General features: G+C 33.6%; 2 protein-coding genes across 2 annotated transcripts; both read right to left on the reverse strand.

Moving 5' to 3' along the window:
• Positions 1-3,619: 3,619 nt before the first annotated feature.
• LOC101515171 (coatomer subunit zeta-3-like) lies at positions 3,620-11,817 on the reverse strand. The gene is made up of 6 exons (XM_004510342.4): positions 11,675-11,817; positions 10,770-10,929; positions 4,481-4,628; positions 4,328-4,405; positions 4,167-4,251; positions 3,620-3,901 (listed from the first exon to the last, which is right to left on the reverse strand). The coding sequence occupies exons 1-6, from the start codon at positions 11,684-11,686 to the stop codon at positions 3,842-3,844; spliced, it is 543 nt and encodes a 180-aa protein (XP_004510399.1). The 5' UTR covers positions 11,687-11,817; the 3' UTR covers positions 3,620-3,841.
• An 11,241-nt stretch (positions 11,818-23,058) lies between these two features.
• On the reverse strand, positions 23,059-24,318 carry LOC101514848 (EPIDERMAL PATTERNING FACTOR-like protein 3). The gene is made up of 3 exons (XM_012718623.3): positions 23,863-24,318; positions 23,620-23,672; positions 23,059-23,491 (listed from the first exon to the last, which is right to left on the reverse strand). The coding sequence occupies exons 1-3, from the start codon at positions 23,966-23,968 to the stop codon at positions 23,258-23,260; spliced, it is 393 nt and encodes a 130-aa protein (XP_012574077.1). The 5' UTR covers positions 23,969-24,318; the 3' UTR covers positions 23,059-23,257.
• Positions 24,319-27,780: the final 3,462 nt, after the last annotated feature.

Genomic DNA, 27,780 nt, shown 5'->3' on the forward strand with positions numbered 1-27,780 from the left:
CTTTGTGACGGCCTAAGCGGCCACAAAATCCAGCTGGATTGGGCCTCCTTTGTGGCGGCCTTTGCAGCCACAAATGCCACGTGCGCGTTCCTTTGTGGCGGCCTTTGCAGCCACAAATGCCACGTGCGCGTTCCTTTGTGGCGGCCTTTGCAGCCACAAATGCCACGTGCGCGTTCCTTTGTGGCGGCCTTTGCAGCCACAAATGCCACGTGCGCGTTCCTTTGTGGCGGCCTTTGCAGCCACAAATGCCACGTGCGCGTTCCTTTGTGGCGGCCTTTGCAGCCACAAATGCCACGTGCGCGTTCCTTTGTGGCGGCCTTTGCAGCCACAAATGCCACGTGCGCGTTCCTTTGTGGCGGCCTTTGCAGCCACAAATGCCACGTGCGCGTTCCTTTGTGGCTTAAAACCAATATATTTTTAACCTGGTTTGAAACTTTAATTTATCATATATTAATATGTAAACAACATCATTCCTATTTTTTTAAAAATAAATTTATAAAACTAATCTACAATATATATATTACTAACTTGATGCCGAGTAGCGTCTGACTTCAAGCTTTCACTCACGTACAATGCTTGCAAGTCTTCGAAATAATTAACAAGCACTGTAAAAATAAAAATCAATAACATTAATTAGTTATATCAAATTAAAAAATAAAATTATAAAACTACATATATAATATAATTTATACTTACCAAATTTAAATGAAGCTTAAGAGTAATTTTGTGTAGAGAGAAGGAGGAGAGAATAGTTAAAATGGGGTTTTAAAGAGAAGTTGGATGTGAAAAAATGAATTAGGAGGGGGAGAAATATATATAGTGTTACCTTGAGCATTTGTGGCGGCCAAAGCAGCCACAATGCCAACGGATACATCACGTTTGTGGCGGCCTGGGCGGCCAGAAAAGCCAACGGCTATAATGCCATTTGTGGCGGCCTTTGCCGCTAGAAAGGCTAACGGTACTATCCATTTGTGACGGCCTGAGCGGCCAGAAACGCCAGCTGTATTGGGCCTCCTTAGGCAGCCACAAAATCAAGTTAAATATTTAAAAATTTGTGAGAGCTTTTTCAGCCACAAATAAAGACCAATTTCAATTTTGGCATTTGTGAGGGCTTTTTCGGTCACTAATTTGTGAGAGTTTTATTCGGCCACAAAATATTTATAAAGTTGGCCACAAAATAGTGTTTTTCTTGTAGTGATCCATCACAAATTTGTTTAGATTATTATAAAATATTGCACACAAAAATAATGTCATTAGCGGTCAATTTAAGGCTATCGAAGAGACTTTCTTTGCCTTTGCTTAAAATTTATTATTATTATTATTATTATTATTATTATTATTATTATTATTATTATTATTATTATTATTATAATATTGAAGTCAAACAAAAATTATAAAACATATTTTTTATCTGATAATCGATCAACATGGGACGTTTGTTTTTGACAAGAGATCGTCTCTATTATTTTAAAAGAAATAGACATTTCTATTATTTAAAATATAAATATCCAAATATAATAGTAATTGACACTTTATTTCTTTTGATAAATTGCGAAGATTTTTAGCTGTTTTTGACAGCCTTTCCATGTTACTTTATTTTTTATATTTAACGTTACAACCATTCCTGTATATCAATTTTTGTTATATCAATTTTTGTTTAGTGTTCGTTGAAACTGTGTATTATTTTTTAGGAAAATGATTTGTGTACTTCTATATATTCATTTTAAGTTTTGAAAGAAAAAGAAATAGAGAAAATGATATGATAAATGTGATACGTTTGGTAATATGATAAAAAGAAAAAAAAATAGAAAAAAAATGAGATATTTAATAAATATAGAAAAGTTACAATGTACAAATATCATAATCCTATTTTTTTTTTAGTAAAACATTGATTGATTTACTATATTTTTTTTTTTAAATCTCACGAAAAAAACTATTGTTTTGTACGTGAGAATGAATATTATAATAACTCGTACGAAGGAGATATTAGTTATATTTTGTTTAACGTACTACAAAAAATCAAAGTCCCAGTTAAATAGTCATAGTCACATTAACTGTGAATACAAATTAAATTTTACTATAGTTAGACCGTGACTAAGAATTTAGTTTTCCTCTCCACACTTTTACTAAGTGTGGCTTTCTTTTTTTCCTTTCCCTCTATTTTTTTCATTCCCTTGTATGTTTTTTTTTTTCATTTTGTTTAACCTTTACTCATTCCCTTTCACCTTTTCTCTATTCTGGATTTTGACCGTCGGTAATAAATTGTGACGCATTACGTCACGGACAGAGTTAGTGTGGTTAACTTTATTTGTCACGGTCAATTAACAATTTAGCCACAGTTGTAAACGTGGCTAATTAACATTTTCTTTTTGTATTGATGGAAGTATAACGTTGCCGCTAAAGAACAAAAAAAAAAATCCAAATGGAAATTAAAAAGGAAGAACCGAGCTAAGTTCGTTGAGACACTTCTAAGTTTTTGGATTTTGATTGTGTTCAGAATCGAACTAAGATTTATCACATGAGTCCAATTCAATAAGCACCTACTCACTCGCACATTTGGGTGTCGAATACCTACTCGCATATTTGGATGCCGAATACCTACTCGCACATTTTGGTGTCGAATTCACCTCAAACAATTACAATTGCTCATTGGCAATTAGATGATCACTCACTTTTTGCACCAAATTATTCGCAATTGAATAATTGTTGCCACATCATCATCTTTGAGGAATCTCTATATATAGGATCATGCATTCGAAAACAAAGTACATATTATTTATTACTTCTAACTTCTCCTAACTCCCCTCAACTCATACTAGCATGGATGTTGATGTCCTTGCAGGTACCTCTATGGGAGTGGAGCCCCATTAACGACTGTACACCACTACCCAAGACTGTCTTTGGCCATCTCCGGTGGTTAAAAACTTGTCATGAGAAAAGAATTAACATCTATCTATTTTAAAAAGATAAAGGATTAAAATGATCTTAACAAAATAAACGAATATTAGATAAAAGATGAAAAACATATATCACCCAATCAATTGAGAGTTTGAGTATGGAAGACACCACACAGCTTAGAATCCATGAATGCACGAAATTGTTGCAGGGCTCCCAAGCTTTGAAACTGTGATCGATATTATTGGTGATTTTAATACTTCCAGCTACAAATCAGAACTTTCTTTTTTTTTTTTTAAATAATAACACCTCCGGGATGAATGTAATAAGCACTTCTACCTTGATTCTAGACATGCTCAACAATGGTATTGCAGAGTTCTATTAGAGCTCCAGTGCCATATAATGAGATGAAACTTACTAAGATGAGTGAGTGAAAAACTTCACAAACTGCTCAGTAGCTAACTCTAACGAACCATGTGTTTTCTGTCAAAATGCACCGAGGGATTTTCCTTGAAGATACTTTGTGCACAGACATAGGTTTCATGTAAAATCATGATGAGTCTCACACAAATGGGTAAATGCCTAAGGTAAATAATTGTTGATGCAAGAATATTATAGGTTTCTTTTTATCCAAGATTGTTTACTTTAGATTTAATAACTTCTTCCATACATTACATTGAAAAAATTATATCATGCATACAGGAGGAGGATGAAGATCCTTGCAAGAAAAAAAATGGTAATGGTGGTCATAACAAAGTAACTTGAATTCAGGAAAGCAATTCCAGATCTTAGTAAAAGACTGGATTTAGTATATTGTTTTTCCATTTTGTGAAAAAATACAAATTAAAATGGGGGGATAAAATAAAACAACTCTTGTTAACAAAAAAACTTAACTACTAAAATTAATATAAGCAACAACACATTTAAGTACATCATCATAAGAGAATCATGTCAAAAGAGTTCTTGTAAAAGTGTCTCTGGCTGTAGCCCATGCCTGAGTTAGTGTCTGCAATATAAGAAAGTCACTGTTAGATGGAAGATGAAGTATGCCATTGTGCATTTGTGTTGCCAAAATCAATAGAAAGCACACATGATTGATAGGAACCTATGAAGCACTGACACAAACACACATCAAACACAACACTGACACACTGACACACTGACACCGATAATAACTTGGAAGATATTGAATGAACTACATATGTCGGTGTCACACACCGGACATGTCTTCAATCTGAAATATTAGTGCTACACAGAGAGAGCAACATTACCTGCTCTGACAAGGGGGCATCAGCATCCATGTTATGGGAGGTCACTTTTTCGGCTATAAGAGGTCCATTTGTTTCAAGTATAATCCTTCATGCAAAAATAAGATGTTAAAAAAAAATATCATGGGAAAGACAATTTATGGCTAATAAATATATACACATACCCTCCATCAACAATCTCATCAAGGCATAGAAGAATGAGATCCAAGTTCTCAAGAGCCTCACTTTTGTCAACATTGTTCCTGTAAAAGGAGCACAAATATGAGTAAATACTCATCCAGATTTAATTTCGGATAACAAAATGCAACCATAAATACCTCAGCAAAAGGGTGACTGCATCAAAGAATCCTTGAAGAACCGATGCCAAAATGAGCTCATTCTCATCATCACCACCAGTGACAAAGAAATGAAGGTCTTGCACAAATTTGTAAACAATGATATTGTTCTCAAGTAGTGTTATCTCAGCTGCAAATCATTTATTAGCAATATATCAGTTTTAAAAGAAACATGATAACCATGAGAGCTCAGAAAAGTTTTTCTACAATAAAACAACAGATACTATCTGATAGGAATGGGCTGGGCCCCACAAGTGATGAGGGGGATCTCGTAGTAAATAGAGATGAGGTGGGGTCTAAGCAATGGCAAGTATATGTGAGAAAGAATAAGAAAGGGGATGCAGAAAAATAATGATTGCCTAGCTGGCATAGGGAGTTAATATTCCACTAATAAATAGGAATTAATATTCCACTAATAAAGGGGAGTGTGTGCAGAGATAGCTGGATGTTTTTTTTTCATTTTTCAGTTACACCTTATAGGTTGGGCAGTAAGAGAATTGTTTTCTCTAACTGAGGAGCATTAGCTCTGGAATCATTTTCTGTTTTCTTATCAATTAATACAATAATTCTTTTCATCTAATTCTATCTTATCTCTGCTCTATCAATTGGTCCGACCTGCTACGTTCATGCAAACCAGAATGGACGCAAGAATCACCGGAGTGGAGGAGCGTTTGGGACGTGTGGAGGACAGCATTGAGTCTTTACGTGACTTCATTGGTTCTGAAATTCAGAGGGCTTTGACGGCGGTTCAAGACAATATTACAGCGGTTCCCTCGCCGTTAGATGAGTTCCGTTTAGCTGCGAAGAAAGTGGAATTGTCGGCGTTTACCGGTGATGATCCAGTGGCTTGGATCACTCGAGCAGAAACGTATTTCGACGTACAACGCATTTCGGCAGACGTGAGAATTCAATTGACGAAGCTCAGTATGGAAGGTCCTACGATTCATTGGTTCAATTTATGGCACGATTCTACGGAGGATCTGTCTTGGGAGAGTTTGACGGAGGCGTTGATCGTTCGTTTTGGTGGTGGTCGTTTGGAGAACCCCTTTGAAGAATTAAAGGAATTAAAACAATCTGGATCTGTTGAGGATTACATTGCTGAATTCGAATTGTATTCTTCACAGTGTGGCCGTTTACCAGAACAACAGTTTCTTGGTTATTTCATTGGTGGTTTACGTCATGACATTCGTTCTCGTGTGCGTACCTTCAGGCCTCGTAATCGTTACTTAGCGATGCAATTGGCTACAAACCGGGTCAAGGTTCTTGGGCCCGATTTCAAAAACCTAATTGGGCCAATCGCGAAGGGGAAGGGAACAGATTTGCAAACCCTAACCAGACTAGTAACAATGTGGGTAAAATGCGTACCGGGCTGGGTCCTGGATCTCAAACCGGGTCAACACACCCTCCCAATTCTACTCCTCCTTCACGTCTTAACTCTAGTGACGTTTCACGCCGTCACTCACGCGGCGTTCGCCATTTACCAAGCGCAGAGGTTAATGAGCGTCGCGCGAAGGGACTCTGTTTTCGTTGCAATGAACGATGGGATCCCCTCCATCAATGCGCAACGAAGCAGTTACGATTGATTATCTTGGGGGACGATGAAGTGGTCAACGATGAAGGAGAGATTGTGGTGCTGGAGGCCAAGTCGGAAGAAGAGATTGCACAAGAGGAGTTAGAATGTAAAGGGATGGGAGTTTTCGGTGTATCCACCACTCCAAACCAGGTTCGAACAATGAAAATAGAGGGCTGTTTGCAAGGTGCGCCTATTTTGGTTCTTATTGACAGTGGAGCCACGCATAATTTCATATCTCCTAAGGTGGTTGAAGCTCTAGGGCTGCCTATGGTACCTTCTACTCCCTTGGGCGTCAAGTTAGGAGATGGTCATCGTGTCCTAACTATGGGTAGGTGTAAGGGAATTCAGATGGATGTGGGAACGGTGCAGATTTGTTTTGATGCTTATGTGTTGGAGTTAGGGGGTGTGGATCTGATTTTGGGAGTTGTTTGGCTGGAAACTTTGGGGAAGGTGACCATGGATTGGAAAGAAATGTCTATGGTGTTCAACCATAAGGGCAGTATGGTGAAACTCCTTGGCCAAGCCTTAGATGAGAAGATGGCTACTTTCCAAAGCATCATCACTTCTTCCCGGCTAATAACAGACTGCGAATGGCCTACCTTGATGGAGGTGGTAGGTTCACAAGTGCCTCGTGTCTCAGATCAACAGACTAAGGAGTTGCAAAAGTTGTTAGATCAGTTTGCTATTGTATTTAAAGAAATCCAGGGTCTTCCTCCTACAAGAAACATTAGCCATTCCATTGAACTTCTGCAGGGTGCTGGTCCGGTAAGTGTGAGGCCTTACAAATATCCTCATTTACACAAGGATGAAATTGAAAAACAGATTCAGATCCTTATGCAGCAGGGGGTGATTCGAAACAGCACTAGTGCTTTCTCTAGCCCCGTTATTTTGGTCAAGAAGAAGGATCAATCTTGGCGCATGTGTGTAGATTACCGTGCACTTAACAAGGTTACAATTCAAGATAAGTATCCTATCCCTGTGGTAGATGAATTGTTAGATGAGTTACATGGCTCGGGTTATTTCTCTAAGATTGATCTTAAATCTGGTTATCATCAAATTCGTATGAAGGAAGAGGATATTCATAAAACTGCATTTCGTACTCATGAGGGTCACTATGAGTTTATGGTGATGCCATTTGGCCTTACCAATGCCCCTGCAACCTTTCAATCAGTGATGAATGATATTTTTAAGCCTTTTTTAAGGAAGTTTGTATTGGTTTTTTTTGATGACATACTAGTGTACAGCGATAGTTGGACTGCTCATTTGCAGCACTTGGAGATGGTTCTAAACATTTTGAAACAACATCAGTTTGTGGCTAACGGAAAGAAGTGTGCTTTTGGTAAACACCAAGTTGAATACTTGGGTCATGTCATTTCCAAAGCAGGGGTTGCTGTGGATCCTGCCAAGGTTAGCAGTGTGTTACAATGGCCAGTCCCTAAGAAAGTCAAGGGGGTGAGGGGTTTTTTGGGATTAACAGGTTACTATAGAAAATTTATAGCTAACTATGGGAATATTGCTAAACCCTTGACCGAGTTGACAAAGAAGGATGGTTTTAGATGGAATGTTGCGGCTGCCGAAGCTTTTGAGAAATTAAAAGTAGCTGTTACAACTGCCCCAGTTTTAGCTATGCCTAATTTCAAATTCCCTTTTGAAATTGAATGTGATGCCTCTGGAAAAGGGGTTGGTGCTGTATTGTTGCAATCTAAACATCCCATTGCGTATTTTAGCAAGGCTTTTGAATCATCTAGGCTATCTAAATCGGCCTATGATAAGGAGTTAATGGCTTTGGTGTTAGCTATTCAACATTGGAGACATTATTTGTTAGGAAGGCGGTTTGTGGTTTATTCTGATCAAAAGAGCCTAAAACACTTGTTACAGCAACATATTACCACAACAAATCAACAGGAATGGATGGCTAAGTTGTTGGGTTTTGACTTTGAGGTGGTATATAAGGCGGGAGTGGAGAATAAGGTGGCTGATGCTTTATCTAGACAACATGAGGATGCTGAAATTCATGCTCTTAAATCCTATCCTATTTGGCAGCAGAGCAGCCAATTGCAACAAGAGGTATCGAAGGATCCCTGGCTTAAAAGCATTGTGGAGGCTATTCAAAAGGATGTTACTGCCAAACCTGGGTTTTCCTTAAAAGGTGGCATCTTATTCTACAAAAATAGGTTAGTTATACCGGCTAACTCACCACTTATTGAAGATCTACTTAAGGATTTTCATTCTTCCCCTAGTGGGGGTCACTCCGGCTACCTACGCACTTATAGGAGAATGGCAGGCACTTTATATTGGCAAGGGATGATGAAAAGGGTGCAAGATTTTGTGAAAGCTTGTGACACTTGTCAACGTCAAAAATATGCCGCGACTACGCCTAGTGGGTTACTACAGCCGCTACCTATTCCAGTTTTGGTGTGGAGTGAGATATCTATGGATTTCATTACTTGTTTGCCCAAAAGTAATGGATTTGAAGCTATTTTGGTGGTGGTGGATCGTCTCTCCAAGTATAGTCATTTCATTCCTCTTAAACATCCATTTACTGCTCGCTCCATTGCTGCTATTTTTGTGAAGGAGGTGGTTAGACTGCATGGAATTCCGGAGTCAATTCTTAGTGATCGTGATCCCTTGTTTGTGAGTATTTTTTGGAAAGAGTTGTTCAAGCTAGTAGGTACGGTGCTTAAAATGTCTTCGGCATACCATCCCCAAACTGATGGCCAAACAGAAGTGATTAATCGCTGTTTAGAGGCCTATCTACGTTGTTTTATTGCAGATCAACCTAAGTCATGGGCACATTGGATTCCGTGGGCAGAACTATGGTACAATACCACATTCCATGTTTCCACAGGGTTTACCCCTTTTGAGGTGGTGTATGGCAGGAGACCTCCAGTATTGGTGCATTTTTTGGAGGGAGAAACCAGAGTAGAAGCTGTAGCCCAGGAGTTAAGAGACAGGGATGAAGCTTTGCGTCAATTGAAAGCTAATTTACTCAAAGCTCAAGAGTACATGAAATACCAAGCTGATAAAAAACGCAAGGCAGTTCAATTTGAGATTGGTGATTGGGTTTTCCTCAAATTACGTCCCCATCGACAGCAATCGGTGGTGCATAGAATTCATCAAAAATTGGCTCCCAGATTTTTTGGTCCTTATCAAGTCATTAAGAAGATAGGGCAGGTTGCTTACAAGCTACAGTTACCAGCAACATCTAAAATACATCCTACTTTTCATGTTTCTCTATTGAAGAAAGTTGTAGGCAATTATACTGCTACAACTCAATTACCTAGCAGTTTGGAGTCTGACACTGGGGATATTATTCCTGCTAAGGTTTTGTCATGGAGGGATAAGTTTGATGGTGGGCAGCATAAGCGAGAATGGTTGATTCAATGGGAAGGCATGGATGTCGGAGATGCTACCTGGGAAGAGGAACTGTTGCTGAAGAGTCAATTCCCTGATTTGCGCCTTGAGGACAAGGCTACTGTTGAAGGTGGGGGTGATGATAGGAATGGGTTGGGCCCCACAAGTGATGAGGGGGATCTCTTAGTAAATAGAGATGAGGTGGGGTCTAAGCAATGGCAAGTATATGTGAGAAAGAATAAGAAAGGGGATGCAGAAAAATAATGATTGCCTAGCTGGCATAGGGAGTTAATATTCCACTAATAAATAGGAATTAATATTCCACTAATAAAGGGGAGTGTGTGCAGAGATAGCTGGATGTTTTTTTTTCATTTTTCAGTTACACCTTATAGGTTGGGCAGTAAGAGAATTGTTTTCTCTAACAGAGGAGCATTAGCTCTGGAATCATTTTCTGTTTTCTTATCAATTAATACAATAATTCTTTTCATCTAATTCTATCTTATCTCTGCTCTATCACTATCATTAGAATGGTACATTAAAAAGTGCACTTTATTACGGCATTTCGACTGCCTGATAGGGAAACAAAAGAAAAAGCAAACATGCCTGTGTTTGTGTTCCCTTCATATGTTGGAAATCAATAGAACAGATACTGTTACCACTACTAGCAAATGGCTTATGAACTTAACAGGCTTACCATTTATCAAGTAATATAAATTAAAGGCCACAAAACGGAATACTACATGAATAGTATGGTAGAGTGGTGACTTGAAAGGAACTTTTTTATCATTCAAAGGCTTTTTGTAAGCATTTTATTTTCAGCCAATACACTAGAAAGGATGTTCGATTAAGCACATCAAAATGGAAGGCAGCTTCAGAAAATAATGCACAGCTCTAGTAAAGAATGGCCGAGTCCATATCTTAACTTGTTATGCAGCAGACAGGGATGCTGGCTCATGAGAATGTTTCAAAAGATAGCTGAACCTTTTGCATATTGATGCAAGACACCATGACCAACTGATGTGACTTAGATTGACGAACAATCTACTTTCGCCTACGATATTAAATAGTCACAAAAAATCTTCATTTTATTATTTAGCTCAAGTTAACGCTAACACCATGACTTATTGTCTTATGACTATGAGTTTAAGAATTAACTCAGAAGTGAAAGTAAATAGAATTCTTGGCAAGAATGCATAATAGAATAACCTATAAACAGTTATATATAATACATTGAGAATCATGTTCGATTGATAGAGCCACTATTCTTAAGCACTACACTAGCACACAATACAAAACTAATTGACTTCATATCATGATGAGTGTTTCTCAAACTTTGCCCCTTACCTTCTGTCCGCGCATTAGTCTTAACAGTTTTACTGAACACAAACTTCTCAAAAGCTACCTTTGAACTGTTTGTTGGCCAGTCATCTGAATAATACTTGACCGCAACACGCTTCCCTTCAGAGTCTAAAAGAAGAATGTTTTTTATCGAAGGACACAAGCCCTACAGATGTAACAATACCAAAACATGTCAAAAAAATAAGCACTGTACTTTTCACAAATACCTTGCACATATATCGGAACCCCCCTCTTCCAAATTGGCTAAACTGATAAACATCAAAACAAAATTCAAGCAGAACAAGTGCAGAACAACTTGTTCAATTTCACATGCCATTCACAAAAAGAGCAATTTTCAATTATCAACATTTTTCTTCACTAATTTTATTTATTTATTTTGCAAAAGCATTTGACACTCCAAATTAAACACAGATCTTCAACATAGAACACCATAGCAAATTTTGTTCAGTTATCCCCAATCATTGGATTTTTGCTTACATCAAGACAAAAGAAAGAAGAATCCCTTTCTCTTATCATCAATTATCCCTTGCAATCAAAATTTGATGAAAACCCAGTAACAAATTTAAATATTGATGTTAGATAAGTTTATTAGCCAGAGATTAGCAAAATAAACACTGGGACGATAAATGCTTTAAACGGATCTGAAATGAGGGGAAAAAAAACCAAAACATCTTAAATTGAAATATTTGCAGGTAAATGACTCCAAAGTCCAAATCAGTGAACGGAAACTTATTTGAAACCCATATCCTAAATTTAATAGAATAAGCTGAAATAGGATTGATGTATCTGTTGATCCATCACAAAAAATAATCAAGTTTTCCCATAGTGCTACTTTATGTTTGGATATTAATATGTTGTGATAGATACGCATAGAAAAGAGAGAGACTTACATTGGATGCCATGTCTGAAGAAGGATGCACTGTGAATCTGTTTCAAACTTCGGAGATCTGTAATATGAACGACCGATTAGCGCCACTTTAATATATGAGGGCCTAATTTTTTTTGGGTAGGATAGCAAATAGTTAAACCAAAATCTTCTTCTTTTTTTCTTTTTTATTCTCATTTTTATGTTATTTGATTTTAATATTCAATAATTTATAAATTACTTGTTAGAGATTTTTTTAAAATCCACAAATATTCTGTGTTGTCCACACTAAATTATTTATATAAAAAAATCAACGATAAAAAATATTCTATAATACGTTATTATAAATAGTTTTTATTTTTTTTTATAAATTATGGTTTTAAAAAAAAATTATCCAAGCAAATGAAAATTCCTAAGAGTCCATAATAGTTTTGTAAGTTTTTTTTAGAATATTTATTATCAACACTACATTATCTTTTATAACACATTACATTATAGAAATACACTTATGCTATTGACGTAGCAACAACGTACACTACGTATACCTATTTCATACGTTAGACAACAAATTTTAGGGAAAAGGGAACTAAGGTGCTACACGAAACGATTTTGGTTGAGATTTTCATACATTAGACAACAAATACTTGTAGGATTACATGGTTTGTTTATTGCAGTATAACGATGGCGAGTTCTATGACGAATTATGTGTGTACACATGCAACTTTATAAGCGTTTTACTATGATTTTCTCTCATCCCTTTGAAGAAGTTGTATCCCATTAATTGAAGCATACTTATGGGAGTTCAACCTTTTTTCCTCCCATTGAATTTTTCAATTTTTGTCCTTTTTTTTAACATAAATAATAATTTAACAAGGATACTAAACCATTAAAAAAACAATAGTGATAGATAAATTTATAACTATATAAATCGATTTTAATTTAAGTTCGCAATAAAATTATGCATACTTGGGTGTAAGTTTCAATATAAATTTAGTTTGGTTTGGTAACCGATATAAAGTTGTAAAGTGGAGATTATCATTCGGTTTATTGGATTTATATATGTTTGAGCAATTTCATATTTTGAATTGTGCAAAGTTCCCTCCCTTTTTCAAGATTTATAATTTTTAACTCTTAAATATAATTTTTATAAAAAATTTTAACGAGAATTAAAATTAATAAATTTTAGTATCTTTGTTGAGAAAAAAATCTAACCGTGTCTTACATTTCTTTTTTTATTTATTTATTCATTTATCGAATAATGATAATTTAAAATTACTATTTTGATATGAAATCATCTCTCTAAATTGTTTTTAATCTCGTTTTTATTAAAATAAGTGTTTTTTTACGTAAACTTAAGTTCAGGGTGGATTTTGTCTTCCTCATCCCACATCGATTAATCAAGGAAAACACGCATATGTCTCGTTTGTTAGCATGTGCAAAATTTTCATCCTCTCCAGCGGCGGAGTTCAGATTCCTCCACCCACACTTGCATCTATTCATATATATAAAATTATAAATTTAAAAATCATATATATTATAATTAATATAATAAATTATTATTATCAAACAATAATAAAATTAAAAAATATTTTCTATAGAGATGAGATTATAATTTTTAATATTTAAAAAATATTAAGTATATTCAATATATACATGTATATCAAATTTAAAAATTAAAATAATATTACTAATGAGACGGTTCAAGTGCAGAGTGGATATAAATACATGTGAGAATACGTTGTTATCCCTATTGACCACTAAACTGTCGTATGACTCTACTGTTTTATGCTATTAATTAAACATACATTATTTTTTATGTTAAAAACCTTAAATATGTATTGTTACCTATTAATTTATATAACAAACGAATTCTTAACGTTTTTAATAAAATAAAAATACACGTGGATTTAGAATTGAAATCTCTTACATACTACTCTATACCTCCTAACAAAATGTATATAATAATATATTTTGTAGGTACCAAACTTTAATTACTTGTTGATGCAGCATCACGCCTCACTACAGGCTCGATAAGTACTACCAGTTTGTGTTCTGATGCAAGCAGGTTGGCAATGCTTTTTAAACTGTTGGCTATGAACTTATAGATAAAAGCATAGGATAGCACGTAGGGGAGGACAAGTATAGCACGCATGTAATGACACCCTAAATCAAATAGTTAAAACATAAGTACGGTTAATATATAAGTTTGTTTAATACATAAGTAATTACATAATCAAGTAAGTAATTAATTACCTCGGGAATACTTTTGAGACCGACGTTGCAACTTGCTGTTTCACCCTCCTCCTCTTGTATTTTATGTTGGAGCTGATCCGGGAGTTGTTTGTCTTTGTTCGTATTCACCAAAAGTGTCACTTGCTCTGTAAGAATTTTGAGCTTCTCTAATACTTCCTCGTTGGAAGGTTTTTGGCGCTTCTCTTGAGAAAAATACATTTTGGGAGTTACGCCAAATCATTTTCCCCTAACCCGACCGGAATACTCAGGGACATTAAACACTTTACCCAGAATGTCCCTGCAAGTATCCTTGTTGCCTTCTTGAGTTTCAGAACTTTTTTCGATAATCTCCTAAAATACATGTAGGATTAAAAAGATAAGTTCAATAGCATTTTTAAAATACAATATTAAAAAGTGTTCAAGTGATATTAAAGTGATAATGTTACTGACACAAAGTTCTACTACTTTTTGGACATTTTCATTATCAACAACTCCGTCTTTATTAACACGCGCTTCCTTCCATAATCTATGACGACCCAAGGGTTGATCGGCTTGGGTGTCTTGTCGCTATTCGTTAAGATCATAAACAACATAATACAAATTAGTTACACACTATAGTTTATAATACAAATTACTTCATTATATAAAAGTGATGTTTAATTACTTACAAGTTTTTGATCAAGGCGTGCATATCCCATACGTGATTTTTCGTATGGGTGGGTTGGATTGCTTGCCCTTTCGCGATTTGCCTTACTAATATTCCATATAAAAAAAATAGCAGTTGTGTAAAAATTTAAAATACTCTACGAATATGAATAATAAAACACAAATGCTAATAAATTAATCACTTACGACAAATGCGGGGTTCAAACGTTTGGAAACAAATGCACTCCATTCCTCATTTGATATATAATGTTTATATATTTTTGGAGCTTCAGCATTTGTGTTTCCTTTTCTTTCTTTTAGATAGAAATTAGAGAGATGTGATCTAAATCTCCGATGGATTTTTCCAGCAACTCTCAAAGCATATCTCTTTCGTCCCTCATCAAAAACAAAAGTAGTCTGCAATGAACAAAATTATAAGTAAAGTATTTCAATGAAAAAAATTATAAATGACAAAAGAGTGGATCAAAAAAGTTACTTGAATGTCATTCCATATTATATCTTTGGCATCCTTCAACGCCTTATCTCTCCAATCGTCAATCGTAATTGGGATGCTTTTTCGAACAACAGCCCCAATGTAACTAACAAACATTGAGCTGTTGGGGTCAATTGGCTGACCACTCTCATTCCAGCCAACCTAATAAACTCATATAGTAAGTACATGCTATTAAAAAAAGATAAAAAATACACAGCAAATAGAGTATAGTATAGTATAACCTCAAACTTGATGTCATTACTCCTTGCTTTAATGACTTTTTGCATGATAGTTGCACCACGTTTGACTTCATTTTCATAAGTCTTAGAGGTGCCAACTTCTTCATTTTGACATTCTAAATCTTTGTTTGTATTCATTTAACTACAACAAGTTCAACATGCAGTTTAGTATAACATCAACAAGCTCAACATGCATCATGCATTATTCTAAGTACATATCAGTATCAGTATATCTTAAACAAGCTCAACATGCATTTTAATAATTACAAAAAATTAATAACATCAATACGTGAATAATGAGGGTTCGAAGAAAGACGAAATGCGAAGAAAAGAGGGTTTGCAGAAAGTTCACAGAAATATGGTTCACAGAAATACGGTTTGAAGAAATACGTAATGAGGGTTACGTATTTCAATGAAAATATATTGTGTGCAATGGGAGAGATGATATTGGATGGAAATAAGGTTCGAAATGAAGGAGATGATCGTGGAAATAAGGTTCGAAATGGACGGGATGATAGGGTTTGCAAAAGAAGAGAAGAACGATGAAGGTTGAGATGATAGTGAAGTCTACGTAATGAAGAGGAAACTAAAGCGGTTACTGTTATATATACGTAACCCTTTTACAACGCTTTTTTATAAGCCTTTTACAGCGCTTGTTCAAAAAGCGCTCTAAAAGGCCTAAGCCTTTTACAGCGCTTGTTTGAAAAACGCTCTAAAAGACGTCTTTATTTAAATTTTTAAAAGGCTCTTTTACAACGTTTCTCCCAATAAGCGTTGTAAAAGACCTCTGTGTTTTATTATGTTATATGAATATTTTTTTAAAGCCTTTTACAACGCTTTTTCAAATAAGCGCTGTAAAATGTCTCATTATGTTAATTTTAAAAGGGTCTTTTACAGCGCTTATTTGAAAAAGCGTTGTAAAAAACCTCATTGTTTTATTATGGTATATGAATGTTTTTTTTAAAGCCTGTTACAATGCTTTTTTAAATAAGCGATGTAAAATGCCTCATTGTTTTATTACAACGCTTATCTTCCTCTTCACCAAACTCTTCTCATTTTATGCATCTTCTTCACAAACATCAAAGCTTACTCTCTCACAATTCAATCTCCACCTCCACACCCTTTTTCTCTCTTTACATTCCCTTTCCTTCTTAAATCGTGTGCTAATTCATCGATAAGTGGTTCGAAACTTGGTCTTCAGGTTCATTGTCATGTTGCGAAAAATGGGTTTGAGTCTGATGTTTTTGTTAACAATGTGTTTTTGGGGATTCCCATGATGCGTACAAGGTGTTTGAAGAAAATCCTGTTAGATAAGGTCCTGTTAGGTGTCTGATGTTTTTGTTAACAATGTGTTTTTGGGGATTCCCATGATGCGTACAATGTGTTTGAAGAAAATCCCGTTAGATAAGGTCATGTTAGGTGTCTGATGAATGTTATTTTTAAAGCCTTTTAAACCTTTATTTTTGTGTTTGGTTTATTTGGGTTGGGATGACATTAAAAACATTGTTATCAAGCTAAATATAAAACACTCATTGTTACATGAACTTGGTATAAAACACTCAAATCAAGCTAAATATAAGCAGAAAATAAATTAATCAGAACTTAGTATAAAACACTCAATTCAGATGACATTAAAAACATTGTTATCATTGTTTATTGGATTAAAAACATTGTTATCATTATCTTTATCACAATACTTTAGGAGATGATGAATTATTAAAAATGAGAACTTCTGAAGAATCTATATATGCACTGAGCAAAAGAGAATCTCTCTGTTCAGTTCAGTTCATGTAAATTACTAATTTATATTTAGTTCAGTTCATGTAAATCAAGCTAAATATAAAACACTCATTGTTACATGAATTTGGTATAAAACACTCAAATTAAGCTAAATATAAGCAGAAAACAAATTAATCAGAAAATAAATTAATCAGAACTTAGTATAAAACACTCAATTCAGATTACATGCATATTTACATTAACACAGTTCAGATTACATGCATATTTACATTAACACATTTCAGATTAGATGCATGGCTTATATAAAACAATTAAATATGTACATTACGATGCCCTTCTTCTTTTCTTTGTGGGATTCACATTTGTTTGTCCATTTACAATACGAAAATGGATTAATCCAAATTCCCTCATCATGATCATCTCTAAGATATAAACCATCATCAGTTGAATCAATTTCATGTGGTTGTTGTGATGTTGCAAATAAAATATCATTACCAACATCTTCATCATTATTGTTATCATCACTTATTTTATTGGTCGATAGGACAACAGACCATTTATCATCAGAAGGATCAGTGACATAAAACACTTGTTGAGCTTGCGACGCTAAAATAAAAGGCTCGTCTTTGTATCCCACCCTATTAAAATCGACAAGCAAGAATCCTGACCCATCAATCCGAGCGCCATTATTATTATCGAACCACTTGCAACAAAATATGAGAACACGAAACATTGTGTAGTCTAACTTCCATATGCGCTCAATAACCCCAAAATATGATAGATTTGCATATATTGAGTTTTTGTCTTTTGCACTTGAGACATGCATCGCTTCAGCTACGAGAGTGACTCCGCTATTTTGCATAGTGGTTTGATCATCTTGTTCTTTGGTATAAAATGTGTAGCCGTTAATAACATAACCAGTGTAAGAAAAGACATGTAAGCTCGGACCATTTGCTAGCCACCTCAATCTATTTGAAATTGATCCGGGGTCTATATCAAATTTTGACATTATGTGATTTTTTAACCATGTTACAAAACTTCGATTGTGCTCTCGAGTTATCCAATTTTGATTCCTATTCATGTTCAAACGAGATAACTGATCCATGTGTATTGTAACATACGGTTGAACCTCATCATCATTGTGCAGAACATACAATTGTGCCACCTCCCATTATGTCCTTGATATAGTCAGTAGTCTCCTTCCAATTATCCCTTCTCCTGATATTTTTCCCGAATGACGAGACATGGGAAGCCCTATGGATTCAACATTGGACAGATATTCAGTACAAAATTCAGCAGCCTCTTCAACAATGTATCGTTCAGCAATACAACCTTCTGGTCGACTTCTACTTTTTACGTACCCTTTTAATATTTTCATATATCGTTCTATCGGATACATCCATCTCATATAAGTTGGCCCACAAAGTTGTGTCTCCTTAACCAGATGAACAGTAAGGTGAACCATTATATCAAAAAACGAGGGTGGGAAATACAATTCAAGCTCACACAAAGTAACAACAATTTCCCTCTGCAATGTCGGTAATTTCTGAGGGTCGATCACTTTACTACAAATTTCCCTGAAGAAGAAACATAATCTAGTTAAGGCTAGTCGAACTTTTTCAGGTAAAATGGAACGTATACCTATTGGTAGCAAATGCTCCATTAGAATATGACAATCATGGGTCTTCAAACCTTTTAACTTGAGGTCTTTCATACAAACCAAATTTTTAATGTTTGAAGAGTATCCTTCTGGAACTTTAACTTCGTGTAGAAATTTACATAAAACAATTTTTTCCTTTCTAGATAGAGTATGAGCGGCTGGAGGTAGATATGTGCGATTTCCTTTCTTTACGGAACCCATTTCATTTCTTATTCCCATATCGACCAAGTTCAATCTTGCGTTGATGTCATCTTTAGACTTTCCTGGAACATTGAGTAACGTACCAATAACACTATCAAATACATTTTTTTCAATATGCATCACATCGAGGAAATGTCTTATATACAATGACTTCCAAGATGGCAATTCAAAGAAAATTGACTTTTTCTTCCATCCAGTTTTGACCAGCTCTCTCGCAAAAGGTTTGCCAAATTTATTGGTCAAATCTTGTACTTTTTCAAGTATTTGATCTCCAGTCGGTGCTGAAGGAGCTTTACCTTCCTCTGATTTTCCATTGAATGCATTTCTCCACCCACGATACTGATGGCTATAAGGTAAAAATCTACGATGTCCAAGAAACACATTCTTCTTACAATGTTTCAACCGCATCTAATTTGTACTCTCTTCACATATAGGACATGCACACTGACCTTTAATCCTGATAAATTACCATATGCTGGAAAATCGTTAATTGTGCCGAACAACATAGCCCTCAAATTGAAACATTATTTCTTATACCCATCATAAACTTCCACACTTGTCTCTCACATACGTTTTAAATCTTCAATTAAAGGAGTCAAGTATACGTCGATATCATTCCCGGTTGTTTGGGTCCAGAAATTAACAGAGACAACATCATAAACTTACGCTGCATACATAACCATGGAGGTAGGTTATATATTACCAAAATCACAGGCCACGTGCTATGTGAGATGCTTTGAAGACCATGTGGATTCATTTCATCAGTAGAAAGTGCAAGTCTTAGATTTCTTGACTCTCTCCCGAATTCAGGATACTCGTGATCAATTTTTGCCCATTGTGGGGAATCTGCAGGGTGTCAAAACATTTCATCTCTAATTCTTTCATTTGCATGTCATGTCAAGTGTTTTGAATCTTCTTCACTGCGATACATGCGCCTAAATCTTGGTATTATAGGAAAATACCACACGACTTTTGCTGGAGTAGATTTTTTCTTCTTATATCGAGAGACATTGCATTTCGGACACGCCTTAAGTAGTTCATATTCGTTTCGAAATAAAATGCAATCGTTAGGACACGCATGAATCCTTTCGTAACTCATTCCAATAGAACACAAAATCCGTTTAGCCTCGTAGGTTCGACTGGGAAGTTCATTATCATCTGGCAACATATCTTTTATGAGTGTTAATAATTCTGTAAAGCTTTTATCAGACCATCCATTACTCGCTTTTAAGTTATACAACTTTAATATCGCCGACAGTCTTGTGAATTTAGTACAACCATTATATAATTCTTTCTCTGCATCACTCAACAAACTTTCAAACATTTTAGGACAATCTCGAAGATCTTCTTCAACTGCTTTTGCGGTCTCATCAACTTGGTCTAGCTCATATGTATCTGTATCGAAGTCAGTTGAAGCATATGTCGAACTATTCTCAAAATTAATGCTTCCTTTTTTTTTTCTCACCGTGTCTTATCCAACATGTGTAGCTTTGATCAATTCCATTACATACTAGATGTCCTTCTAATTCATCTTCTCTAACACGTTTTCCAAAACAACATTTTAAACAAGGACAAACGACTCTATTTGGATCTTTTGCATTCTTCACTGCAAACTCAACAAACTCTTTCACTCCATTTTCATACTCTTTTGACAATCGATTGACATATATTCATTTCTTATCCATATTATACGACCTATATAAATGCATTTACAAAAATAATAAGCTTTCAAAACATATCAACAAGTTTCAAAAAGAAACCAATATCAACATATCTAATAACAAATTCAAAACAGAAAAGATTTCAAAACAGAACAGGTCAACAAATTTCAAAAAAAAGAGATTTAATATATATATATAACAATTTTTAGTTTTCAATTATTAAAAAACTATAGATTTTTTGACAAAAACAAATTAAAAAATACCTGAGACAACGTAGATGGCTGCACAGTACGTAGAGGATATGAGGGTTCCCAGAGTAGAGGTGATGAGGGTTCGTAAATTTGTTTTAAAAGTAAATTATATTTATTTGAAAGCGCTTGTATTTTACCGCGCATGTACAAAAAGCGCTGTAATAGGTAGTTAAATTGATTGAAAGCGCATGTATTTTACAGCGCTTGTAAAAAAAGCGCTGTAATAGGTAGTTCAAATATTTGAAAGCGCGTGTATTTTACAACGCTTGTACAAAAAGCGTTGTAATATGTAGTTAAATTGATTGAAAGCGATGTATTTTACAGCGCTTGTGAAAGAAGCGCTGTAAAATAATACACGAAAGCGCTTCATTTTACAGCGTTTTTGCGAAAAGCGCTGTAAAAGCCTTATAACATTATGCGCAAACGCTATATGACCCTACAACAACGTTTTTTTTACAGCGCTTGTCAAAAAAGCGCTGTAAAAGGCTCCGTTAGTTTTAAAATATACTTACAACAGCGCTTGTATTTAGCAAGCGCTGTAAAAGGAGTGTTATTAAATGTCATTTTTGGCGTAGTGTCTATAGAAATGAGATTATAATTTTTAATATTTAAAAAAATATTAAGTCTATTCAATATATACATATATATCAAATTTAAAAATTACAATAATATTACTAATGAGACGATTAAAGTACAAAGTGGATATAAATACTTCTCAGAATATGTTGTTATCCCTGTTAACCACTAAACTCTCGTATGACTCCTAGTGTATTATAGTGTATTATGCTATTAAATTAAACATACATTATTTTTTATTTTAAAAACCCTTAAATTTGTATTGTCACCTATTAATTTATATAACAAACGAATTCTTAATGTTTTTAATAAAATAAAAATACACGTGGATTTAGAATTGAAATCTCTTACATACTACTGCTACCTCCTAACAAAATTTATATAATAATATATTTTGTAGGTACCAAACTTTAATTACTTGTTGATGCAGCATCACGCCTCACTACAGGCTTGATAAGTACTGCCAGTTTGTGTTCTGATGCAAGCAGGTTGGCAATGCTTTTTAAACTGTTGGCTATGAACTTATAGATAATAGCATAACATCATCATTATTATTATTTGGACCGTCTTTTGTATCCTTAGAAGACTCGAATCAAGGCACTAAGTTTTCATAGACTTTGCCTCTACCCAAATGCTGCGTGTGATGTGTGAGATAACAAAAACAGAACAGTTTTTAACGAATGTGTGAAAGTGAATATTAACTTATGTCTAATGTTGCCCAAAATGATTCAATTCAAATATGGCTCACCGTAGACTGTGCCATATGCTTTTGCTTTAGATTTGTTTTAGTTTATCTGAGCTCAAATATTTTCTAATTATGGAAATCCTTTACTAGGTTAAATTCTCAAATAATTAACCAAACTATTTTCTCTTTTTAAAAATGATAATTATTAAATACACGTATTTTTCTTCCAATATTTGAGCTAGATAAGTAAAATCCAATGGAAATAAATTATTTTTAAGAAAAAATGATAATAAATTATAATAAAAAAATAATAATTTTATAAAATTATCTTTATTAACAACTTATGTGTTTTTACTATCAGAAATGCAAAGTGAAATACAATGTTTTGAAAATAGTGTACATCATATTAGTTAAATGAAATAATTGAAATAAATTAACTATCTTATATTGAAAATATAAAATGACGTTTATTTTAACATCATTTTATTCTACTAAAGTGACACTTGGAGTGAATAATAAAAAATAAGAAAATGTCAAAATATGTTTACAATTTATGAAACAATTATAAACACAAACTAACATGATATAGGTAATCCATGAAATGATGGTAGATTGCAAAGTTTGGAACGGCAAATTTATACACTAGCTCCTCCCCAAAACACTATACTTCATTTTGCAACATAGAATGAAAACATGCATATACTTTTTGTTTTCATTTTTCACAAGGTATTCTTAAGTCAATAGTGAGCGTAAATCTTAATAAAAAAAAAAGTAGCTACCTTCAAATATATAAATCAAAACCACTTATTAAAACTAAATAAAGTATTATCAACTCTTTTTATTATTACATTTAATCATATATATATAAAAGAAAAGTACATTACCAAATATTGATATATTTAATCTAAAATTTGAATTAAATACATCTTTTTTTGTTGATTTAATTTTCTCTTATACATAAAATTGGAAGTAGTAAAAAAAATGATTATTTTGAACACATTATTTATTGATAGTGATATGTTTAACAATGATTAAAAATTTATAATAATAATCATGATTAACCAAAATTCTTGTTTTTGTTGTTGGATAACCAAAATTCTTTTGAATATGAGGTTTTTACAAACTACATAGGAAGTGAATGAGATAAAAAAAAAAATAAAAAAAAAAATAAAAACCAATTACATTAATATTTAGTGGATAATGAACTAAAATGGAGAATATGAATTCATGGACTATAGAAAGAAGGACCACACTTGCATTTCCAACTCTCAGGCTCATAATTTGCATACATGATACCCAAATGGCTGCTTGTGCTTGGCACTTGTATAGCTTCACATGGAAAACAACCATAGCATTTGTGCTCACAGCTTGGTGGACTTGATCCTATTTTACTCACTCCTCTATCATTTGCTTCTTCCCTTCTCTCTGACATACCTTCTATTCCCATTATACCCTTCAACTAAAACCAAAATTATAAACACCAACTCAAAATATTAATTAATATATACTTGGTCATCACTAGCTAGTACACCAAAGAAAATAATAATAATAAGCTCATGAACATTATATAATTATATTAGTACCTACCTTATTTGATTCAATGGTATAAGGTGGTGAAGCCTTTGGAGACTTTTCTAGAGCTGCAAAAAATAAAGGAGTTAAAAGAGTTAACATATGCACGTTTGAATTTACAGTGAATACACAAAAATTATACTCTAAGGTCTTAACAAAATCACAGTAATATTGTCATTTCATTAAACTCATGATAATTCTAAACATGCACTAAGTTGAAGCCTTATAAATGTGTTTTTTTTTGTGTGTGAAACTAACCTTGATGTGGAATGCCATGATGAGTTGAAAGAAAAGGCCTCTTTGCTACAGAAACAAAACTCACTATTTGCAGAGTTAGCAGAAAAAAGAAGAATCTCCCCTTCATTTTGTATCTTCAAATGATGAATGTGATGATAATATATATTTGTTTGTAAGAGAGGTTTTGGAATTCAAATAATAAGTAGAATAATAAATGGTTAATTAAGCAGGATTGGTAGAATGAATATATGAAGAGAGAGTAATATAAAGGGTACCAAATGAGTTTTGAAGTTGCAAATCCCAAAAAACAGGGCAGGACCCCCAAACATTCCAAGGCAACTGTTTAAAACCTTTGAATTGGCCGACAGATTTTTGCTTCACAAGCAAATGATTTTTTTGTTTCTTTGTCAAACAGTTAAAAACCTCAGCAAATTTTTTTACATTTGACAACTCACTATAGGATAGGAACTAGTAAGGTCTAGTCTTTTTTTTTTCTTCCACTGTCTTTAATCTTTATGACTCTAACCTTGGATAACTTACCTTTCAATACAAGCCAAAAAAAGCTTTCTCTTTCAAATCAATCTAAAGTAGTAGTACTATATATGGTGGTCCATTATTTCAGAATGACAGCACCCCTTTTGGGTCTGATTTTGTCAGAACCACCTGCAACACCTCTATGATTAATTATTATTATTATTATCTCATAAATTTTTCTTTTTATAAAAAAATATTTACCACTGTTATTATATATAATAGGATTTTGTTAATTAAATCACAAGAATTTAAGAAATTGATAGTATTAGTAAAATAATATGGTTTATAAGTTTATTTTGTAAGAAAGAGAATTGATTTATGTTTATGTTATAATATTCATTACATATTGTAGAAGAAAAACATGTTGCATAATTATCAAAGTATGTTGATAAAAAATAATAATTAATTGAGGTAATAATTTGAAAGAAATTATCTATAAGAGTTTAATTTAATTAACAAATATCAATATTATTATATTGAATATTATGTTTCGAGTTTAAATTCAAAACCTCACAATTACGTGTGAATTTTTTTATTATTTCATAATATAAAAAAATTTGAAAAAAATCTTATAAGAGAGTGATATATTAATAATAATGTTTGATGCATACACTAGACACTTACACTACTTTCCCTATTTCTGATGCTACATTACCATATAGGGAAGAAAGAAATCAAAGGACAGAGAGCCAGTTAAACGAAGTAGAAAAAAGCATCAGCCTCTGAGACATACAGTTCTGCAGGAAAGAAAAAGAAATTAATGAGTTTGTTAATAAATAAATAAGGTACTATTCTCAACTTTCTAAAGGTTGGTTGTTATCTCTTCACTAACTTCCAATATGGACTATTCCTTTACTAGTTGGCATTAAATTTTGGTGTACATTCTCTCCTGCTTGATATTTTTACTACATTTAATGTTGGACCATATTCTGGTTACATCATTTATTATTATGTTATGGTTCAAAAGCCACAAATGATGAAAGCAAAAATAACAGCATGCGCAATGTGAGCTTTTTATACAGAATGGGTGAAGTTCACTAGAGGAGTGAAATTGTAATTAAAATAATGAGTAATAGGAGATAAGAGTATCTTCATTTCTCAAAAACAAATTATGAAGAGTTCAGTTAATATGTTTTTGGATATATATAAAGCACTTCAACAAAAAAATATATATAAAGCAGATATTCATTTCTCAATAAATAAATTGAAGAATTCAATTGGGTAGAGTAGTAAGGGTTTGGCTGCTCGGGCTCAAATGGTAAATGTTTGATCTCTGGTGTTTGTGTATCGAGAAAATTTAGTTGAGATGAGAGCTTATTTTGTGTAGAACTATTAAAATGGATTGGGTTGTTTGGTTCAGCTATTAATATATGCCGTATTTTAAATAAAAAAAAGACAAAAAAATTAATGATTTTTTTGGCTTGGGCAATTTAGTCCACATAAAAAATGGATTTGGGATAGGTCGGTTCAATAGGCTATGGGTTAACTCACTGCAATTAAAAAATATAATAATTCCTAGAAAAAATTATTATCAGTAAATTTGAGATGACGCAAATAATAGTTTTTTTATTGATTTTAAAAAAAGTTACATTTTTGAGCTGATTTTGAAAAACAAAAGTAATAAGCCAACCACAATTAAGAAATATAAGAAAACTTAATTTACTAAAACACCAAGAAAATGTATTCCACTAAAAGCCAAAAACAACATAGGATTGTTGTGATACTTCAACCTTCAGCCAAGACTAGAATCGTCAGTCCAGCATCTTCGTCGATTCAGCTCCATGTGTAACAGTCATCTGTCGACCAAAACCAACATTGATTTCGACTCCACTCTCCTCCTTTGAAAATTGAACAAGACTAGACTCTATGTGGTGATGGTTTTATTTGTTATAATTTTATTTTATTGTCTTTACTAAGAATAAATGATTGAGGATGTTTTTGTGTTTTAATTTTTATTATTAAAATAAAAAATATCAAGAAAAATAGGTCGAATTGTTAGTTCGTATAGTCCAATGGGCAAACCAATCTTGATAAAACGCAGCACCATAACAAATTAGGTCGAGTCTAACAAACATATTCATGTGTACAGCCCTTTTGTCTAGAGCGGGCTATTCTGAGGTCAACCTATTTGACACTCTAACTTTTTATATCAAACAAGTTATTCGACTAAGATTAATCAATTTCAAAGAATAGTGAATACTTCGTATTTATAATATGAATATAAAAAATTATAATTTTAATTCTTTAATGTATGAACCGGTATTAAAATAGTCTAAAAATGAATTGAAATTATAAAACCATATTTGAATAAGATGATTTTGTGGACTAAAATGAAAAAAAGAATACATATTCAAGACTAAAGTAACAAATAAATACACATATAATAACAATTTTGTCCAAAAAAAGTATCATAATAACACTATCTCAATATTTGAAAGACCAAAATAATTGCTTATTAGTTAGGCATAATAAAGTAGGAAACTTTGTACTGTAATGGACTGCAGGCAGGTCATTTTGTGTGATAACAAACATTTCACAAAGATAGACAATAGATAAACTTGGTGATGTTGTATAAAGCTTGGTCAAAATGACACAAAATAAGTCATCAATCAGTCAAGTTAAAGGGAAACCAGAGGAAAAGGTACAAGTAAACAACAAATACACCTATAAATACATGTTTTCTTAAGGTGGGGGTACATCATTGTCTGAGAATTATTTACTTATAGGGCAGCTTTATGATTTGAGTAAAAGGTTCTTTCATATATTGATGTGATATGTAGTCAAGGAATCAATTAATCTGATGTTATATCTACCTACTAATAATCTACAATAACTTATTTTATTTTTGTTGCCAAAATAGTGATAGAAAAAGACCCCTAGTGATGGTTTTAGTGTTTAGGGCTGCTGAAAAGGAGTTAAGATAAGACATTGAGGGAGAAAAAAGGTAAGTGTTGTGAGTTGGATCTTGTGCATGAATGTTTGGTTATTGTGGTGACGTTAACTAGGAAAGAAAATTACAAACTTGGAATTTCATGTAGGTTTATGTCTTTAAGACAAATAAACTCTACTTAGGTGCAGTTTTTCTAGTTTCTTGGTGATGTTTCTGTATTAACTAAAAATGGTTCCTTGCTTTTGTGCTCTATATATTTGCTTGAAAGTGAAAAATTGCTTATAAATTAACACTTTATGTTTAACAACCACATTATATAATGACTGGCAATTAGACCTATACCCAGTGGGTACCTGCAAAAAAAACCCACAATGGGTAGGGTAAAAACCCGCATAATGGGTATGGGCATGGGGACGAGTAATTACCCGCAAAATTAAGCGGGTATGGGTGCGGGTACGAGTACTATAGTACCCACTCCGCCCCGCACCCGCACTTATATAAATATATTATTTATT

This window comes from Cicer arietinum, chromosome 7 (genome assembly GCF_000331145.2).
Source record: "Cicer arietinum cultivar CDC Frontier isolate Library 1 chromosome 7, Cicar.CDCFrontier_v2.0, whole genome shotgun sequence".
Classification (NCBI taxonomy): domain Eukaryota; kingdom Viridiplantae; phylum Streptophyta; class Magnoliopsida; order Fabales; family Fabaceae; genus Cicer; species Cicer arietinum.